The sequence below is a fragment of the Monopterus albus genome, unplaced genomic scaffold, assembly GCF_001952655.1.
Source record: "Monopterus albus unplaced genomic scaffold, M_albus_1.0 scaffold51.1, whole genome shotgun sequence".
NCBI classification, from domain to species: domain Eukaryota; kingdom Metazoa; phylum Chordata; class Actinopteri; order Synbranchiformes; family Synbranchidae; genus Monopterus; species Monopterus albus.
In genome coordinates, this window is record NW_018127931.1 from 527,729 (window position 1) to 549,470 (window position 21,742).

A 21,742-nucleotide genomic window follows, 5' to 3' on the forward strand; every position below is an offset into this window, starting at 1 on the left:
ATATACAGTATATTTAAACACACATTGAAGTCTGGACTTATTTATGTACACAAAGCGCTTTGAGTGGGATTTTCATCTCTTTTTGGCCAAGTATAAAGCACACAGCCTATCCCAACTGATCGGGTCCAGATTATGGCTCTGTCTTCATACACCTCGCAGAGTACTTTAAATGTATTCGTCTAAGCAGAGGAGCATATTCAATCACTTTAAAACCAAAACGGCTGCGAGGACACACAGTCTGTCAGCTTCTACAGTACAACACCCCGCTCCTATTTTGCCTCAACAGTTTAGCATATGTAACCAGTGTAAAAGAAACCACAGTAACTCCTTGTAACTGTTCGATTGAAACCACACCAAATCCCGATTAATGTGTATTAATTGTTTAAACAGAGTTGATATACTGTAGTGGAAAATGGGTACTGTCTCTTTAAGACATTTCAAGGATGGTGGCTTATATGCCACCATTACATGTCACTAATTGTGTGTCTCCTCTCTCCCGTAATGTATCCCCTCTCTCTCTCTCCCTGTACCTTTCTGCAGGTAGCCCTGGCTCTGGAGCTAGACTGGCTACATCAACCTGCCCAGTGTTTTATTGTTTGTTGTTGTGTTTGCTGTGCCTTGTTGCTTTTTTTTTCTTTTCTCTCTCCTCTCTCCATCCACCCCGATCGGTCAAGGCAGAAGGCCACCCACCAAGAGCCGGGGTCTGTCGGAGGTTTCTTCCATTAAAGGAAGTTTTTCCTCTCCGCTGTCGCCAAGTGCTTGATCAAGGGGGATTTGTTGGGTTTTTCCTCGATGATGATAATAATAAGGTGATTAACCACCTCCTCCTTTATCCTATATCCACATAGTAAATTCCATCAAACATTTAACCCTTGTGTTGTCCTTGGGGTCATTTTGACCCCAAATTAAATCTTTTGCCATAAAAATGTTTTTTATTTAACAAATGGCTTGAAAATAACGAGGGTTGTTTGATACTATGCTCTTCGTGATTAAAATAAATTTGAAGTAATTTGGTTGAATTATGGGTGTTTTATTGAATTTAATAACTTCTGTTGTACCCTGGGGTCAAAAAGACCCCACAGCACAAAGTGGTGCAATGGAGAAAATTGCTGCACCATAATGCTTTCCAAAACATCTTTACTCTTGGATGTTTGATGTGTGGGGTCAAACAATGGTTATGTCAAGAAAAAAAACAGATCTTTTCTGGTGTTGGGGCATTTTACATTTTAGTCTGAGAGAGACAGGCAGCACAATGAGGACGCAGAAGCGCTATACTGTACAGCTTGTGAGCAAATGTTTGACCATGTTGTGGAAAATGAATGACCAGGAAGAGAATGCTGAACATGATGAGGAGGAAGAATCAGCTGATGAGGAGGATTCAGGGTCAGAAGAGGAGGAAAATAATGATGAGGTGATAGATCCAACACACAGACCAATGCTACTTCTTCCTCTGAAGAAGCCACCACATCGTCCGCTGCAGAAATGGAAGAAGCGTATGAAGTGAAGGAAAATAATGAACATGATGATGTAGAATCTGAAGCTGAAATGGAAGAAGTGTCAGACGCACTTATTATGATGAAGAGGAAGAATCAAGTGATGAAGAAGAATCTGAGGAAGAGAGATTGAATGTTTCCAGTCAAAGGATGAAACATTGCTTTGGTCTTCCATCCCAGTGATGGACGGTGCATGTTGACAGCAGAGAAAGCAGAGAGAGAGAGACAAGGCACCGTGGTACAACCGCATATACAAGGTCTCGTATTGATGACATAAAATCCACTTTTGACCTATTTTTGCTCAAGGCTATTGAAGAGGTGGTGCTGAACATGACAAACAAGGAGGGGCGAGGTGTGTATGGCAACAAGTGGAGAAAGTTGGATCAAATAGACCTGCAGGCATATGTGGGTATGCTGATTCTTGCTGGCATGTCCCAGTAAAGAAGCTACTGCTAGTTTATGGCATGCCGAGTCTGGTACCAATCTCAAGACTAATCCGATTTGATGATAAAAACAGACACAAAAGAAGATTGCCGTGCACAAGACAAACTTGCTCCCATTCAAGACGTATGGTTTCTTTCCTGCCATTAATGCATGATCCAGGCACTGATTGACTTGACAGGGTATTCCCCACACTCCAGCTGCTGCTAGATTGATTATGGATATCCAGCAGTTCTACTCCAGCACTACCTCTGCAGCAGCTCCCCCTTGCCCAGCTGCCCCTCCTGGCCAATCACTCAAAAGGGAGTAGGTGAAATTTCTTCCATTGCCAGAGTGATCTCAAAACATCGAAAATGTGCCAAAAATGCAATGCATGCATTGGCAAAGATTACGCCATTACTCACATGCAACTGAGGGCACATTCAGACTGTTTTTATTCTGATGTTAGTTTTGAAAAGTTAAATGTTTTGCAAATGGTGTATAAAATGCATATTTTATACATCAGGAAATGATTTGGAATAAAGTTGACTAAAAAGTTGAAACACAGAGGTGGATGATAATTTATACATTATGCTTTATAAACAGTCAAACCAGACGGGGTCATTTTTTTACCCCAGAGGACAAAAGGTGTATGGCAATCAGGAGGACATTACAAGGGCTAAACAATAAACTAAATTATAACAATAAACATACTATTTTCCGCAAAGTAGCCATCCAACTACAACTGCAAACATTTCAGGTGTCGCTGTTTTTGTATCAACAGTTCAAATCTGTAAATCTCAAAGTGAAACAGCTATGTGATTCTGAGAGGAACCAAGGCCCCATTTGCCATCAATCACAAGAGAATGGGAATGACACAAGGTTCAAAGCAAGGCTTCATTTAGAAACGCCCCCTCTGCTTGATACAAGCTTTAAGGCTTCCGTATCATATGTAAACTCGATATCTTTGACCACGTCAATTGACATTTCCCAGCCAGTAGCCCCAGGGGGCACTGTACACAACTAACCAGAATAAAGAATGATGAGGACACAGCCACAACAGTGAAACAAATATCTGACATAAAGTGACTGAAATATTTTATGCAAAATTAAGCTATGTTTTGAAAACGTAGCAGAGAATAAAGATATAGAACTCAATGTTAGAGACACAAGACACAAATAAGTATAAATATACCTTATTTTTCAAAGCATGTTCCCAGTATTGAAAACCAGTTTTTATTTCACCTCTTATTCAGAGAACTATTCACGTTAATGCAACCTTAAGAAAAGAAACTCCTATGTACATTCTTTCACATTTGAGAGCAAGTTATTATATTTCTTAACTGTACATATACACACCTGATACAGTGGCCAGAGAAATTTAAGAAGACTTTTTTTTTTACAATGTTAAAAACAAACGTAATTCTGATGTAGTGCTGGTTCATGTTTTAGATTAATGAGAAAATAAAGCCTGTAGGAAATATTTCAGTGGGATAATTTTAACATTCTGAACGCTGCAATTACATGAACTGGACATATTGCAAATATCTGTAAGTGTAATGTGTAAACATGGTCTGACATTGTACTAATCAGATGCCACAGAAAACTCTTAATCAGCTTTATCTGGCTTCCACTGAGCCATAACATGTTCCTCCAAGTACATGCTAATGGAAGATTTTCACATACTTCTAAAGATAAAGTACATGCATTTAGCTAGTAATAAGCTTGACTACATACAAATTCAGGTTTGTTAGTAATGGTTTCATCATGAAGCTTTACAAACATCTTATAACAGAAGGTACCTGGGCAAACATGTAACTTTGTTTTAGGGTAAACAAGAAACTTGTTTAGATCAACCAGGCAACTGAAAATGCTGTTTTAGCACTTTAAAGTTTTAAATTCTTTTTGAATATGCCACATTTGCCCAGGAAGTAGCCACACAGCCTAAATGATGTCAGCCTTAACATTTCTATTTAAATAAGTATAAAAACTGTCACTGTTAATAAATCTATATATATTGTTATACTAACTCTCTTTGTGCTACATGAAAAACTGACAGTATGCATTACGTACAAGCGAAAAAGCACTTTGGAGTAGACTTGTTAAAGAAACAAAGAAATGAACTTTTCAAAGACACTAAAGCTCTTCTTAAAAATATTAACATTTAACAAAGGTCAAAAGTGAATGTCAAAAACAGTATTTACTACTAGCAGCCACCGTTATTTACCTCCAACAGATGGTGGTGTTCTTTGGCTCTTATTCTTGCTTTTTTTTTTTTTTTTTTTTTTGCTAGACACAGATGTGTCTACATAACTTGAACAAGTTCAAATAACCAACTTATTTTTTTCACAAATTCCATACCTAAAATGATAAATCCCAACAATGACTCAGTAATCTGACAGTCAACAGGAGCGCATTACACATTTATGAATGAAAACTGGACTACAGGTATAAAAAATGGTCAGTCCTTAGTCCATTAGCAGTGTTTTGTAATATTAGAGATGACTTCCACGTTCTCCCTGACACAGAGCAGACAATATAATGGTTTGGTCTTGCCTAGTGCAGCACAGCTTACAGTCTGTCACAGTAAATAAAGTCCCTAACACTGCTGACTTGCCATGTAACCTATAACCAAACTTCCTTCCCAGTATTATGAACATGGAATGTCCAAATTACAGTGAGATGCATATTGTACCCAGTGAAGATTTAGATAAAAACATGAAACCTACATTACAGTGAAAATTTCCATCAAGTCAAATGGCTAATGAGTTGCATAAAACCATTTAACTTAAGGAAGAGGTTATAGGTAAACAAGATGCACTCCTACAACTTCATGTTTCTACTTTCATTCTAGAAAGCCTAAATGCGCAAGCCCTCACCAGCTTTAGAGGAACAATGATTACATGGCTATTTTGGTGCAGTAGTCATGCACAGTATGCTGGGGTAGGGTAAAAATCACAAGTCACAAGGCAAGTCATGTTTTTGTTGTGGGAGTAATGGAAATCACTGGCCTTTCAAACTTGATCCTCAGCACACAAAGCAGGCTTTGTATTTCCATCACACTGATAAAAATGTGGTTGTTAGCTAGGCTGGCTCTCCAGGGGTTTTCCTCATGAATGTGCATATGAGAAAGGTGTTACCAGGTAATCAGATTCATGTTTGGGCCATCTATCAGTCATGTATGTTTTAGTTATGAATCAGGTGATAATCAACTACATCTTACTGCTTATTGTGACTTGAGCTATGAAAACATCCGTTTAAAAATACAATATGCTATTGTGCTAATATCCTAATTGATGTTAAACTAACTGAAATGACTACAGTAAATTCAGGCATGTGGGTTTCCCACTAGTAGGTCTCAGCACACCCATACAACAAATCTGGACTCCTTCCCGATTAACAAAAGGTGTGACTGCATGATAATGATGGATAAGACTACAAGATTGTAGTCCTTTCACTCTTTAGAGAGACATTAGAGGGGACCTGTAGGCACTGAAAAAGACAGCCTTTCAGTCTGGCTCTTCCCTGCATAAACCCCCCCAGTGGATGCTCTGTGAGGAGCAGAGCAGGTAGGAAGGGACGATGATCAGCACTTGGGCAAGTTCAGTGCTGCTACCTCCAGTTTCATCTTGAAGTACTGGTTGAAGCGCAGGATTGCATATCTGAGAGCAGAGGCAAACATGGAGAAGAACGGCATCAGCAATAAGATAAAAATGTAGCCAGATGGATACCAGTACACAAACAACTGGAAGCTTAACATTTTCTTCATAAATATGTAACTAAATAATTTAAATCTGCTGGGCAGAGCAAAAACGTAATAGTTCATAATCAAGTATGCTTGCTTGTTTATTTCAAGATGGCAACCAACCCCAAAAAGTCAAAGTCGATGGTCGAGAACTTGGCCTGAATCAAAGCCCAGAGACCCCAGAAGAAATGGGATGCCTAGACACATACAGAGGGAGAGAGAGAGTGCAACAGGGAAACAAAGGATTAGCACATACATGCTATCTAAAAGAAAATGTTTGTTATACAAAACAGCTCACCCGAGCATGTATGAAGCCCTATGGCAAGGACACTAAAAAGTTGACATAGAAACAATAGCTTCACTTGCACGTCCTCAATGTGCCCTCTTTTCCTCTTGACAGTAAACTAACCAGAATGTGGCTCAGGGGAGAGGACTGAGTCCAAAGGGTTACATTTGGTCATTAAGAATGCCTCCCATATGATGGCTGCATCAGCAGGCATTTTCAGAGCAGGTAGTACAGGTTATAGCCCACATCACTCTGTATTGTTTAATCTACACTGCACTATAATCAGCTTTTCTTAGCCCAAGACTTGACAGCAGGGATGAAAATCAACTTGGATCACATTGCCAGGACCCTGACTGCACCCTGAACTGTTCACTTTCATTTTGACCACTAAGGAAAGGGCTATGTTAAAGCAGATATTAACTGAGCAGGCACAGAGCAATACCTGAACCATACAGTGCTGTCAAAGCTTAGATGAACTTCAATGCTTTTCACTAATGGCAAAATATAGTACTGTAATATGTTAATTCAATACTTTGACATGAAATTTTTTTAAGATTCTGTCCTGGTAAGATAAACAGTTGGTAAACGGTTTTTATCAGTCTTCACTACCCACAAACCAATAAAAGGTTAGTCCTTTGACCCTTTATAATGCAGTCATATTAAGAATGCAACCAGAAACTGTCACATCTTGGTTTACAACTCAAATCTTGACCATAACCACATGCAGGTATAATCCAATGTACAGTAGATTATAATACATGTGTACAAATGCTTACCAGTGCAAATTGGTTGACTTGGACATAAAGAATCTCCACCTCTTTGTCAGTCACATCACTGCCTTGACCTTTATGCTCCTTGTAAGCTTCTAGGTAGGAGCAGAGCCACTCCAGTTGAAAGGCCCGCTCTGGATAGTGACTATAATCCACCTCATTCAGGCCTGGAACACAAACGCACAAGTTAAAAAATCATATATGGGTTAACATTTCATACACACATCTTGCTGCATGCATCAAGAAGCACAGATTAAACATACCAGCAAACTCGTTGAAATGGTTCCCAATGTCGTAGGCTTGGTAATTGTACCCAGCATATTCATAGTCAATGAACTTTACATTGCCTGGAAAAAGAAGCAGCATTGTTTAGATGGAGACACAGGAAAGCAAACATAAAATGATTAAGGTGTGTTTTCCCTTTGATAACTCAGAATGTCATGCCTTTTCATTTCATATTTTCTTCCTATTTAACTGGACTGGCTGGCTAGTCAGCTGATTTTAGGGCAAGGAGTAAGAGTTTGCATTTTGAGGAAAGTAGACTGAAACAAAAGACGTCAGCACAGAAAAATGAAAAAGGAGAATTAAGAGAGATGCATTAGACTAAAGAAGTAGTCTGGAAATAACAGCTGAAAAACACCACACAAAAACAGCTATGCTGTTAAATTTGGAGAAGTTGCATATTCCAAATAAAAATCCTGTTAAGTAGACAAGGGACATTCTATGCTTTTATGTTGTCTGTGCCATTTAATTTAAGTATACTGTATACAAGGGAAGCAATCCAATAAACAGCTGTCAATCCCCAGTGATATCTAAGATAAAAGAATAGATTTGACAGTAGCTTCTTCCAAAAACATCTCAGAACAGGCAGCCAGGATACATTAACAGAGATGCCTGATGCAAGACATGGGAAAATGAGAACTGGCTTTGCAGAGAATGTTTGCTTTGGATACATGCATAGAATAAAGGGAAAACATCCAAAGTCTTGCTAAGAAGGGAGTGAGAAAATGGAAAACAAAGCAGAAGGACAAAAGGAAGAAGATAGCAAAATACAAATGGTCTGTAGGAAAGTAAAATGAGCTGTACAGCAACACACTGTTTGATACATGCTCTCTCAGAACTTTGACAAAGCAAAACATGCTGACAATAACTAATCCAATTAAGGTTAAATAATAAATATAAATGCATTCTCAGCATCTACAAAAGTGTCCATCAGTGAAAATAACAGAAGATAAAAGCTGACCGTCTTCTTGAAATTCTGATGCTAGAGCATGGAGAGGGAAGGTCAAAGAATGTGTTGCTGTCTGAGTGCATGTGTAGGTCACTGAAAGTGTGACATGTCTGTATTAATAATGAATAAAAGAGGGAAGCATTCAGTGACAAAGTGGCTGATCTCAAAATACAAACACTTACTTTCATAAGTCCAATTGCTGCAGTAGCATTAGCTAAAATTTCCAAATTTGAAAGGATAAATTTAATTAAATGTCTCTACTCTTAAATGTTTGGGTTTGTGTTGGCCTTGGCTAACTCCTTTGACCTAATATGTGGATCAATATTTCCTGAGGTGGTGCTGGACTACAAGAAAGACACTTTGAGGTGGGTTACCAGCCGGCGTGTAGGTCCTAGCGGGACACAACTGAACACCTCCGGGCAGTGGCTATAGCCCCCTGTGCAGCAAATGAAAAGGTTGGGGCAAACAACTTTCACACATGCTCCCTCTCTCACTGACACATTTGTCTTTTATCCAGACTTGTTCCCCTGCAGTGTCAAAACATCAGGCCTGTTGCCAACCTGCATTCCTTTGCCCTGATTCCCCGCCCCCAATTCCATTGGCTGTAAAACCACAAGCATGACACTTCTGCTGATTCTGAAATGACAGAATCTTTGAGAAGCTCCCGGCAGGCTGCCTGAGCTGCAGATTTTGTTGACCCGGGGACAAAACAAAACATATGGGTAAAATGAGGGGAGCAGGCAAACTAAAGAAGCCTGCACTGGAGGCTGAGAGACCACGCAAAGGGAGACAGAGAAGAAATGTAAAAGAGAATTTGTTGAATGTATAGTTTAAATTTTTAAGAACTATCTTAAGAAAACAGTGAGAAACATGTTCAGGCTTCTACCACTTCTGTTTATGGTTTTATCAATACAGGAAGTGGCAGTTTCTCTGCTGCTGTGTTTGGCAGACAAGCCATTTCAACTCAACTACAGCTGAGCAGAAGTGACAGGAAGCAGTGTGCTAACTGTTCAGCTTCATTCCATGCTTACTCCGTTTCTCAACTCAACAAAAGGCTGTAAGTGCAGGGTAAAACAGATTGTTTAACAACGGTGTGGACAGCTTGAGTGGACAGTCAGATGTAATAATCATGGCCTGGACTCTACTGTGGTGTCCATTACACTATGGCTGTCATTTGTATAGTGGTCTGGCTGTGTTTGCATTAAGACGTGATTATACTTGGATAAGGTAAAATTCCTTTTGTTAATATTACTTCCAAACAGAAGTACTGATAACCACAGGCTCTTTTGTCTTACTTATAGAAGCCCGAAACATGATTCTGCAAACATGCAAATCCTTCATGCACAGACCTCTACATCCATACAAGAGATCTATACTTAACTGATTACATTAGAATATGGCCCATTACAAATGCTACATTTGTCAAAATTTAATATGCTAAATTTTAAGGAGTTCCACACTGGGTGTTGGCCCAGTCCTCCTGATACAGAATAATTTCCCTTGTGGAACTAATCAGCATTTGTTTGATACGCAGAGTCACAGATTCAAATGAGATCCTGCTTTTGCAAACTAGGATTACCAAGACACTCATTTCATTGCCTATGTGCTTAGGCAAAGGTATTTTCTGCATTTTTGCAGTAGTATGTTTCAGCTTTAAAAAATTAGGCTGATGATATTCTATATTATTCTTAATCCCAACAAAACCCATGAGAATACCAGAACAAACAATGCATTAGGTTGTCTCTTTCCAACTCACCTATCTTTTAAAATCAATGTTAGGTTGATTTTCAAGGGATTTGTTAACAGTTAGAAAAATACATCATATCATTAAATATATTCACTTTTATGGTCTGACCAGAAATCAGCTTTGAAATAATTGTGGAGGATGGAGCTGTGGCGAAATGAAGCTTTACATTTTTGCATTCGGCTGACTGGAGTGATTAAAAGCAAGTGCAAACCATAAAAACAATTGTGTAATAACCAGTATCATAAGTAGCCTAGCCATAACATGTCAGAGGGAACTGGTGGAGGGTGACAGGTAGGTACATGGTTCGTGCCGTGCCATGAACTCATCCCGATTAGCCTGAGCAGTGGACAGACTACGTGAGGGCCCTCAGAGCCGACTGTGCGCGAGGTTTGTCTCTCTCCATTGCCTCCCCAGGGCAGGGCGGCGCAGGGCAGCCACAGCCTCAGCTGTCATTCCTAGGGGAGAAAGGCTAGACACAAGGAGCTGTGAGAAGGGCCTCGCCCCTCATCGCAAATTGACGAGGGGTTTGACAGCTCTTAAACCCTCCCATAAACACCCACGCCCCACATCCCACATATATAAAAAAATCCTGAACTATCCTCTTGACCCCTTGCTTCTTCTCTCTCATCCGTTTAACCTGTGATTCCACTGCTACAAAAACAATGCTTACAACAATTTCACTGGTACCAATATAATTCAAGTCACTCAGTGCAAAAGTAAGCTATATGTTTGTCTGAGGACATGCTGCTTGACAATCGTACCATCAAAAAAATAGGCAACATTGCTAAAGCACAAAAAAAGAGAAACATGGAATGTGACATGATGTAATGGTATTATTTGTTCAGGCTGATAAGAGTGGTTTATATTCAGGATAAAACTAGAATGCCAGATCAGACAAACCTAATATGGAATCCATATTACTGGCTTCAATTTACACTCATTTATGAAAAAAGTATAACCAAAATCTGACTGATGTGGTGTTTTAATACATCTTTGCATTCACAAAAAAGTAGATTTTGGAAGAAGGTAAACAATTTAACATACCACTGCGGTGTGTGCGGCGTTCACCTTATTTCAGGAGGATTCCATCTACAACATCAGCATAGCATCCAAACAACTGGACTGTTGTGTCTGACCATTCTAGTTCTATGCACGCAACCAATTTGAAAACACTGACAAAGAGTGAAGCATGTAACTAGGGTTGAGGAACTGCAGGGAAGGCACTCCTACCTGTGCATTGAAACCTATGTAGATCACACTACAACAAAGTTCAGTCACACATTAATGTCTCAGACTACACTTGTGCAGTTTATACTCACCTGTCTTCTGGTTGTAGATGATATTTTTGCAGAGCAGGTCATTGTGGCAGAGAACTACAGGGGAACCCAGCACAGACAAGCTCTGCTGGAGCCACACTAGCTCTTCTTGGAGGCACTGTGGGCCGGGCACCTCTGTGCTTAATCTGGAGAGGGAACCATGTCACAGAGGGATGAATACATTGAGAAGTAGGGGCATTATGAGTATTAATGGAAAGACAGATGAAGGTAAAATCAGTATGAAGAACCTGAAAGCACAGTTGGAAACAAAAGTGAGGCTGAAGACAGAAAGAGAAATTAAGAAGCAATACAAAGGGTGCAAAGGAACCACAATACAGTATATCACAGAAGTGAGTACACCCTCTCACATTTTGTAAATATTTAAGTATATCTTTTCATGTGACAACAGGGAATACTGGGGTGTACTCACTTTTGTTGCCAGCAGTTTAGACATTAATGGCTGTGTGTTGCGTTATTTTGAGGGGACAGCACATTTACACTGTTATACAAGCTGTAGACTCACTACTTTACATTGTAGCCAAGTGTCATTTCTTCAGTGTTGTCACATGAAAAGATATACTTAAATATTCACAAAATGTGAGGGTGTGTACTCACTTCTGTGATATACTGTATGTACTCTAATTTTACAGGCCAGCATTGCACAAAACTGTTTTAGCAAAATTGGGAGAAAAACAAAAAATGATTTATTCTTTATTGCAGTCAGCATAAAAAAAGAAGCCACATGATCTATTAATACAACTGCAAATACAGTTCTCCACGAGGCCAAACAACTGTCTCACAAAAACCTAATTTGAAAAAAAAAAAAAAAAAAAAAAAAAAAGTGTAATGTAACTGACAATAAATGTAGGCATCATAAAAACTAAGGGGTCAACTAAAATCCTCCAAGTATGATTTCTAGAATAATCCTTGCACTTTTCTTCAGCCCTCATTGCTATTTATCAGAATCAGAATCTGCTTTATTGGCCAAGTGTGTCGGACACGCGAGGAATTTGACTCTGGTACATCTGATCTCAATGTGTATGTACATATCCCCATGCAAGGGGCAAGTAAACTGTAAACCAGCATAAGGCTGTGTAATATAACATAATAAGCTGTATAAACAGGCAGTAAACAATGCAGGCCCACTGAAATGAGATAAATAGGAATAAAAATAGAGTAAATCTGTACAATGTATATTCACAGGTATTGTACTGAGGGTTATTGTCCAATCATACTGTCGTGGGTCATATGCTCATCAGAGTGACAGCCTAGAGGACAAAACTGTCCCTGTGCCTGGTTGTCTTAGTGCACAGTGACCTGTAACACTGTCCAGAGGGGAGGAGTTCAAACAGATTGTGTCCAGGGTGTGAGGGGTCTGCAGTGATCCTCTCCACCCTCTTTTTTGACCCGTGAGGTGTACAGGTCCTCCATGGAGGGCAGGCTCGCACCAATGACCTTTTCTGCAGTCCTGACTGTCCACTGAAGTCTGTACTTGTCCTGTTTGGTTGCTGAGCCAAACCAGACAGTGATGGAGGTGCAGAGAACAGACTCGATGATTCCTCTGTAGAACTGTATCAGCAGCTCCTGGGGCAGGTCGAACTTCCTGAGCTAGCACAGGAAGTACATCCTCTGCTGTGCCTTCTTGATGATGGTCCTGATGTTGGATGTCCACTTCAGGTCCTGGGAGATAGTGGAGCCCAGGAACTTTTAGGACTTTACTGCTGATACAGTGCTGCCAAGTATGGTAAGTGGGGGTAAGGTGGGAGGGCTCTTCCTGAAGACCACTGTCATCTCCACTGTTTTGAGTGTGTTTAGCTCCAGGTTGTTGCGGCTACACCACAGGACCAGCTGCTCAACCTCCCGTCTGTAGGCTGACTTGTCGCCATCTCGGATGAGACCAATGACTGTTGTGTCATCTTCAAACTTTAGGAGCTTGACAGAGGGGTCCTTCGAGATGCAGTCATTGGTGTAGAGTGAAAACAGCAGAGGGGAGAGTACACATCCCTGGGGGGCACCTGTGCTTATTGTCCGGGGGCTGGATGTGGTTTTCCCCAGCCTCACCTGCTGCTTCCTGTCTGTCAGAAAGCTAGTAATCCACTGACAGGTGGAGGCAGACACAGTGAACTGGGTTAGTTTGGAGTGGAGGATGTCCGGGATGATGGTGCTGAATGCTGAGCTGAAGTCCACAAAGAGGGCCCGTTGCATAGATTCCTGGGGAGTTGAGGTGTTGCAGGATGTAATGCAGTGTCATGTTAATTGCATCGTCCACTGACACATTTGCCCGGTAGGCAGGGGGTCTACGATGTCCTTCAGGTGGGCTAACACCAGTCTTTCAAAGCACTTCCTAACCTCATGTCAGGGCGACAGGTCTGCAGTCGTTCAGTCCACTGATGGAGGTTTTCTTTGGGACCGGGATGATGGTGGAGCATTTGAAGCAGGAGGGGACTTCACACAGTTCCAGTGACCTGTTAAAATGAGTGTGAAGATGGGGGCCAGCTGATCAGCATATACTTTCAGGCAGGAGGGGGTCAGAGTGTCGATGGTCAGGGGAGCAGCGGCTGGGTCTGAGGTGGGGAGGGTGAGGGGGGAGTGTTGTTTGTCAAACCTGCAGCAGAACACATTCAGGTCGTCTGCTAGTTGACAGTCCTCCACAGCAGGGGGGATGGTTTCCTATAGCCAGTGATGCTTTTCAGGCTTCTCCACACAAACGAGGGGTCGTTGGCTGAAACCTGAGCTTTCAGCTTTTCAGAGTAGCTCCTCTTTGCTGCTTTGATCTCCTTTGTCAGTGTGTTCCTGGCCTGGCTGTACAGAGTCCTGTCCCCAATTCTGTAAGCCTCCTCTTTGACACAGTGAAGCTGCCCGAGTCTTGCTGTGCAGAAGGACGTTTTGGGCAGGCACGCACGCACACACATCCTTATGCCTGGCAGCATTTTTCGTCCATTTACATTTTCTAGAAAATGCCTTTATTAAAAAGGACAAACTGATGAAAACTGCCTTTTTCATGCTGCACAATTCAGTTTAGTTAATTGATTTATCTGACAAGCAGTTACATCACAGCTCACTGTCATCTGTAGGACCTGATCAAGGCACATTGAAAAAATATTCTGGCACACAAAATGGAAAGCACAACATTTAATCCATAAGCACTCCACCCATTTGTTTTGGACTTCAACACATGAGAGCCTAGAGATACTGTGGGTATTGTAGTCTTGTATCAGTACTTATCTCATAGTATTAAATATGGGTGGCCACCAGGGAAAGCAACAATCTGTAAAAGTCAATATTTGCTTTGTTTTTATTTTGGGTGCTAATATCCATCCAGACAGTTTACTGCCAAAGCACCCCGAGTGCATAAGTGAATTACAATAACTCATGAACCAGTTTGCATGTGGTGAAATGTGTGTTCTTTTAGGCTGGTACTGGCACAATGTGAATAGAGGGAAACTTAAGTAGTCTACATATTTAGATGAAGATCTGAATGGAGTTAAGTAATGTAACAATGACTTTCCTTCTATGAGATAAGAAAATGACTCCTCCTCCTCTGGAGAGCAGAAGCAAATATAAACAAACCATCTATGACAGACCTTGTTAATTACACCATCTTTTTTTGTTTACATAAAATAATTTTCAAATATATATTTCTGATGCTGCTCTTTTATGCTTCATGGCTTAGACAGAAAATGCCAAAAACCACAGCTATAAAGCCAACACTGCTGAGGTTATGAAAGAAATTCCACACACTTCTTCAGTCATGTGAACTGGTTAGTCAGTCAATCATGTTAGGGTGGTTGACTGGATCATTTGTGACTCAGTGATAAAAGAGGCAGCAGTTCATAGTTCCACAAGGAGGTAAATGAGAACAGAAACTTCCAAGAGTCAATGCTGGATGTTCCCAAAAATGCAATTAGGGCTCATTTTCTTCTTCTTTTTTCAACTATTCAACCTTGTTAAATAATATATTTGCACTTCATGCCATAATCAGTCTTACCAGTTTCATACTATCCACTAAGATTTTTTTTTTATACTTCCAATCCCGATTTCACATCACCACAATCTGGATTTGTGAGTTTGTCATTGCTTTCTGTTTAGTTCATTTAAGTCTAGGTGCTAAAATGATATTATTTGCATCATTTAAAAAGAGTATCAGGGAAAACTCAGAGCTACATCTCACAGCTACATTTAAGGGTCTGCCAGACTTAAGACTTCAGTCATTTGAATCTCTCTTATATGTTCTTACCTGGCATTCTGCTCAGTGTCTTTGAAGTACTTTGGTATGAGAGCAAAGTACTTGCCCAACTTCAGCCACAGGTCAGACTGGGGGACCCAGCCATTATGGGCATGGATGGCATGGTATTTGGCCAGTTGTCTGGCAATGAGCCTGCAAAGTAGAATACAGGGAAAATATTTGTATTATATTGCCACAGCATCAGTACCAAAACAGAAGTTATCCCGCCATGGGAGCATTTCAATTTAATTTTAACAACAAGATAAATCATATGCATATTCATAATGAAATGAAACACATTCATTGTCTTGTCACAGGTGTATTTAACTGCTTTACAGAATATGCTTGTTTTGTTTTAACAAGAACATTCAATTCTTGGTACTGGAGACATTACTCATATTTCCAAATGTAAAAACATACACAGTGACATCCGGTCACACAGTTGAAATTTGTAAGTCATTAATTTGCATATTACACAGAGGGGCAATAATTTTACTTTAATTCAGTTTTATTTGTATAGTGCCGAATCGCAACAACAATCATCTCAGGACACTTTACAAAGTAAGGTCAAGGCCTTACTATTACTACTAGTAGTGTTATTCTTTTTATTATTATTAAATTATTATAGAGAATTACACTATTACAAGCAACATATGAGTCGAACCCACATTTCATTTTTGAAGAAACACCAATTGTTTAACCTATTGAGCTACAAACATAAGGGAGAGTCGAGCTACTTTACAGTCTATTGTACACTTTTACTGGGCTTACAAATTCCTACAGTAACTTCTTTTGACCACTAGGTGGTTTTGTTTCATATGCTCACTATGAAAGTTGGCCTTTCATTTTGTCAATGAAAGAAAGAAAGAATGGAGAGGAGAAAATAAAATAAATAACTAGATTGTTGGTAGACAGATTTCTTATGCTGATATGGGTACTTGCTGCAGACCAAAACATTTTTACCTGAAAACTGGTAGGCTGCGAATATGTTTAGGCTCCAGTGCTGTTCCTTGCAGAAATTCATAACACAGGCCATTGTTGAAGGTACAGTAGAGGCGCGGTGCACATCGGTGAGTGTGTAGTACTCTGAAGCTTTTCACCTCATTTTCCCGGTCGATCAACAGTTCTGTTTTGTTGCCATAAATACGAACCAGAACCACATCTTGCATGACTGCACCCACATAGCAGCCCAGCAACTTATTGGTTATTCCATCTGTGAAAAACTGCAGGGACAAATAGAGGAAAGAACTGAGAAGAGGCAAATTGGTGTGGTCGCAACCCTTATTTGTCCTGTGCTTAAACATTCTTCCATAATGCCTACAGTTTGACGACAATAGGACCATCCTTCAAATTATGCTATTTAAGTAGTATGCCTGAAACCCTTCATTGGTGACTATTTCACAGCCTCTATGATGAGTCATAATCTGGTAAACAACTGGAGACAATGAAAAATATAAAGGATGAAAAATAATATAGGTGTGCCCTGGCTGATATAACTGTGTCAGTTGTGAAGCCAAGAATACATTTAGGGATGCTGGTGGGGTGCATGAGCACCTCATCTGTGATTTGTTCATTGTATAAGACACTGAGTGAGAATCTCTGGCGACTGTGGGTCAGTGGGGTAGAGCAGTCGTCTCGCAACCGGAAGGTCAGCGGGTCGAACCTCGGTGCCTGCCACATGTCAAAGTGTCCTTGGGCAAGACACTGAACCCCCAAGTTGCCCCCTGACGGTTATAGCCATCGGCTGAATAGGCACCGCAACTGGCTGCCTCGATTTTGTACCGGAAACAAATTCCTTGTGTGCAACAAACTTGGTGAAATAAAGGTGATTATAATGACAGCACTGTGAGGAAGTGAAGAATGTCATTTAACATGAGGAAACAATGGCTAGCATTTGCTGAGTTTCCAAATCTCCTATCTGTTGCTGGAAAAGAAAATGGTTCCGTTTCTGGGTATCTGTACAGGCTGTAATCTGCCAGTCTTAATGGACATCTCTACACAAATGTAATGTAATCTAAGAGATAACAGTGCCTTTGTTGTTTGTATTATTGTAAAATAAGGCCTCTTAAAACTTTGGTAGCCCAAACAGGACACTTAAAAGATTAGACTAGAGAAATGCATTTCCTGTCGAAAATGCGTGTGGATGCTGATATACTGAAGGACCGCCCTGAAAATGCCTGAAAAGTTGAAAAAAACCTGTTGAATAACTGAAAGATGAAAAAAATATGAATAACTAGAGAAATGCATTTACTTCAGAAAATGCGTGTGGATGCAGAGTGCTGAAGGACTGCCCTGAAAATGCTGAACATTTTGACACCTGTTTGGCTGTTCTAGCTGAAAGTATTCTGAAGTAAAATTTTCCCACTCATTTGAATGGGGCAAAATTTTCAGAATAAAGCTAAGTATTTTAAAAAGAATGAAGTTTAAAAAAATTTGGAATAGAAGCATGGATGTCCTTGAAGATCTGAACATTTTGATACCTGAAATAGCTGAAAGTATGCCGAAGTAGAATTTCCCCATTCAATGGGGCAAAATTTTCAGAATAAAGCTAAATGTTTTGATTTTTGAATTTTTTTTTTTTTTTTAAGATTTTGAAAATCAGGCACGTTTTGGGGTTTTTATGTGAGCTTAATTTACAATTGTGCTTTTATTTTGAAATTCTGGCATATTTTAGGGACTTACTTTGAAGGCAGACCAACCTGTGTCTGTGTTTGCATGTGTGTGTATGTTGGTGTGCGTTACTGCACATCACTGTATTGCTTTGATTGCACATGTATATGTTTGGTTTTTATTTTGCGTGTGTGTGCTATTCTGTTGCCGTTTGTGTGTGTAAAAGTAGCAGGTGCATTATTAAGTAACTCAGCAGTTTGAGGACACTGCAGCAGATTTCAAACATGGGCTTCGAACAACTGAGAATGGAAGAAAAAGTTGGTCCTGCGATGGGCTGGCGACCTGTCCAGGGTGTACCCCGCCTTTCGCCCGCAGCTGGCTGGGATTGGCTCCAGCCCCCCGTGACCCCGTTTGGGACTAAGCGGTTTAGAAAATGGATGGTATAAGTCCTATCGAAAAAATCTCGACTATGAGCGGCAGGAGGTTTCAACAAAAATGTTGATCACCTTTATGTCAAGATATTCCACAAAATAAAGGAGCTGTGGTGATTTATAAATACCCTAACGTTTGCTTCGAGGGTATTTTCTGAATCATCTTTTTGAAGTCTATGGAAGTGAGGTGGTGCACTCTGGAATGTACGATGTAATTCAAAAACCGTTCATACTATTGCAATAACAAGGCCATTTTCTGATTCCTTACAATGCCATTTTCATGTATAATTTGTATGTGAAAAGTTAAGGTTGGCAGAATAAGAGCAGAAAACAAGCTGAAAAATTGTGATGGCTGAAGGACAGAGCTAGAGTGCGGGTCATGTGACACTAGCAGAGAAATTTCCAAAATCACCATAAAACTAACTGTGAGAATTCAAAATTTGTAAAAGATATCAAAAAGCAAAATACATGTTTTAATAGCTGAAGAGTTGCTGAATTGTCTAAAGTTGGAATGGTTTTTCTAGCTGAAACTATGCTTAACTGGTTAAGGCTGAAAGAGGAGGAGGATTTGAAGAGCTTCCCATTCATTTGAATGGGGCAAAAATTTCTGAACAAACCTGAATATTTTAAAAAGTATAAAAGTTACAAAAAATATTGACAATTGTAATATTGTCCTTAAGAAGCTGAACATTTTGATACCAAAATGGCTTTTCTATCTGAAAGTATGTTGAAGTTAAAGATTTGAAGATTTTCTCATTTATTTGAATGGGCAAAATTTTGCTGAAAAGAGCTAAATAGTTTAAAAAGTATGAAGTTTAGGAAAATTCTGAATAGATGCCCACATGTCCTGAAAAAGCTGAACATTTTGATATCTGCATGGTTTTTCTAGCTGAAAGTATGCGGGAGTAGTTAAGCGGCTGCTGACTCAGCATCCATACAATAAATAAAGACCAGGATAACAATAGTGTGGCTGCTGAATCAGCATCCACACAATAATAAATAAAGAATAGGAAAACATAGTGTGGATGCCTTTCAGCATCCACAAATACAAGCTGAGGGGCAGTGGTCACGCTGCACACATATGCACATTGCAGCAGGCGCACTGCAGCAATGCATATATTGGTGCATGAAACAAAAGAAAGGAATAGACGGGGACTAAATAAAACTTTTGAATAATACTGATGATCTTATTTTGACTCAAACATTACAGACTCCTGTAGATGGACATAAGAAATTTCTTTAGCGGAGGTCAAGACAGGGAAGAAGCTTGGAGAGAGGAGGGTGAGAGAGGGAAGACTTGGTTGTAGTTGGTAAACAAGGTAACACTGGTTTACTTAGCCTAGCTAAAGCATAACTAGGCCTTGATGTTGAATGTTAAGTAAACTGCATCATAGGATTTCATGTACTAGCCTACATGAAATAAAATGAATACCAAGTATGTTGCATAATACATGACATGTAGCAGTCTATGTTAACCTTGGACTATTCATTCAGCATTTAATGAATAGCTTATAATTCTTAATGTTCTTGCCACACAGACCAAATTATGTTTGTTTTATGCACATTTAACAAACAGGTGAACCTGAGGCAAGAAGGGAAACTGTGGAGGATGCCGTCTCTGGAGATAGATGTGTCACCACCAGCCATCCATTGCACAATACAGTTTTTAAGTAGGTGGAACACTAATACATTATGTGGCCTCATAAGTTACAAAAAATTTGATTGTATTTTTTTATTCGTTATTTGTTGATAAGTTAACTTGCTGTGAAAGTTTAAATTTGACTAATCAAACTGGGGCTGCCTGACAATAAAATTATTGTGAATTGCAGACAAATGAAAACAAATGTGCAATACAGGGCCAAACCATTGCCATAAAAATATTGAGAAAGTTCTTAATGTATGTTGTAATAAATATTTTCATAAAGATGAATATCTCTACAATTTTACCTTTATCAGTTTCAGCAGCAGCATTATGGCAGCGGAATAGTGGGCTAAGCAAGGGAAGTTCATATAGTACAATGTATAGCACATTTCATTCATGCAACAGGCATTCAAGAAAAAATGTGTGATTTAAGTAAAAAGGGAACCTATGCCCCAGTAGAGATTTATGTCTAGCAACGCCCCTGTTCATCACCTCTCCAAACAGGTCCTATCCCGCGTAACATTCATACGGATCATACAATTTTTAACTGATCTTTAACTTCGCTGAAACGCAGAAGAACGGGTCTGACTGAATTTGCAGGCTGTGCCAATGGTGAGGCTCCCACCATTTTTTGACGCAGATGCTAACGTTATTTGCAAAGGCAAAACTTTAACCGTAAAATTACTGATGTATCCCCGGAGCTGTAATATAGCGAGGAAAGTATGCACCATCTGTCTATGTATGTCAACAGCCATTTTATAGTGACATTAGCGTGACATTTCAGGTGGGCACGGTGCCATTACTTGGCTAGCATGGTGTACGTGACACTAACGTTACTTCCTGGAACCCATTATCATTTGTGTCATTAGCATCAACGTTACATAAGTTTCACATGGGCACCCCTTGCTAATGTTGGACTCAAAATGATTGTGTTTTTCAATAAGTTGTAACTAAAAAGGAATGATTCAAGCTATAGGAAAATGCCGAGACATGTTATATCAAGTACCCTAGCCGTAAAATGTTAATGATAACATAAAACGCACCTTCACTTTGATCTCGGATGGCTTCCACATTGGTCGCAGCTCCTTGAGCAGCTTCAGTGCACCAAGTCTGTAGTCATTCTCGTCAACTGTCACGTCTATTTTAAGAACAGTCGGAGCCTCGTCTGGTACGTGAATGTACTTGGCCATGGCTAAAACTTTATTTCTTGGAATATGTCACGCTCTCAAATTCTGTTGCGTAGCCTACTGCAAAATGCCAGATGCCTGAAAATACCAACCAGCTATATAACCTCTGAGTACTCAGTTTTACGGCGACGCCTCAAAAACAAACCCACCCACCTGGAAAAAAAAAGTTCGCCCGATGCATGCTGGTAGTCGAATGAGTCACTAGAAGCGAGTGTTTACGTTATCATCGTGCACCGCCGGCGGAGCTTACAAATAAAATATATTTACGTGTGGAATATTTTTAAAACAATATTTAACACCAATAAAAACAAAATACATAAAATACATGCAAGTACAAAAGTGTGACTGAAACTGCTTAATAATAGCGTACTAATAATAATTCAAGTCGATGCCGGTGGTCCGTGTGAATACAAGCAAACGCACACTTACTGCAGCCGTAGCCTACTAGGCTGCTGACGTTACATCCGTGAAAGTGCGTCATGTTTAATTTGAATTACACTTTAAGGTAATCCGGCTTTCGAGTTACAAGGGTCTACAAGTGACATAATAGCTGTCAGTTAGTGGTGGGCAAGTGAAGCCTCATGAAGCACTGAGACTTTCCTAACAATTGTGCCGAAAACGATTCAAAGCTTCAAGACT

The 21,742-nt window shown here is 39.9% G+C and overlaps 1 protein-coding gene across 1 annotated transcript; it reads right to left on the bottom strand.

Moving 5' to 3' along the window:
- Positions 1-5,499: 5,499 nt before the first annotated feature.
- On the bottom strand, positions 5,500-21,259 carry etnk1 (ethanolamine kinase 1). Its single transcript, XM_020601519.1, has 8 exons — positions 20,960-21,259; positions 16,197-16,456; positions 15,246-15,386; positions 11,012-11,154; positions 6,978-7,061; positions 6,721-6,881; positions 5,782-5,855; positions 5,500-5,575 (listed from the first exon to the last, which is right to left on the bottom strand). Exons 1-8 carry the CDS (start codon positions 21,104-21,106, stop codon positions 5,500-5,502), a joined length of 1,086 nt encoding a protein of 361 aa, XP_020457175.1. The 5' UTR covers positions 21,107-21,259.
- Between the last annotated feature and the right edge of the window lie 483 nt (positions 21,260-21,742).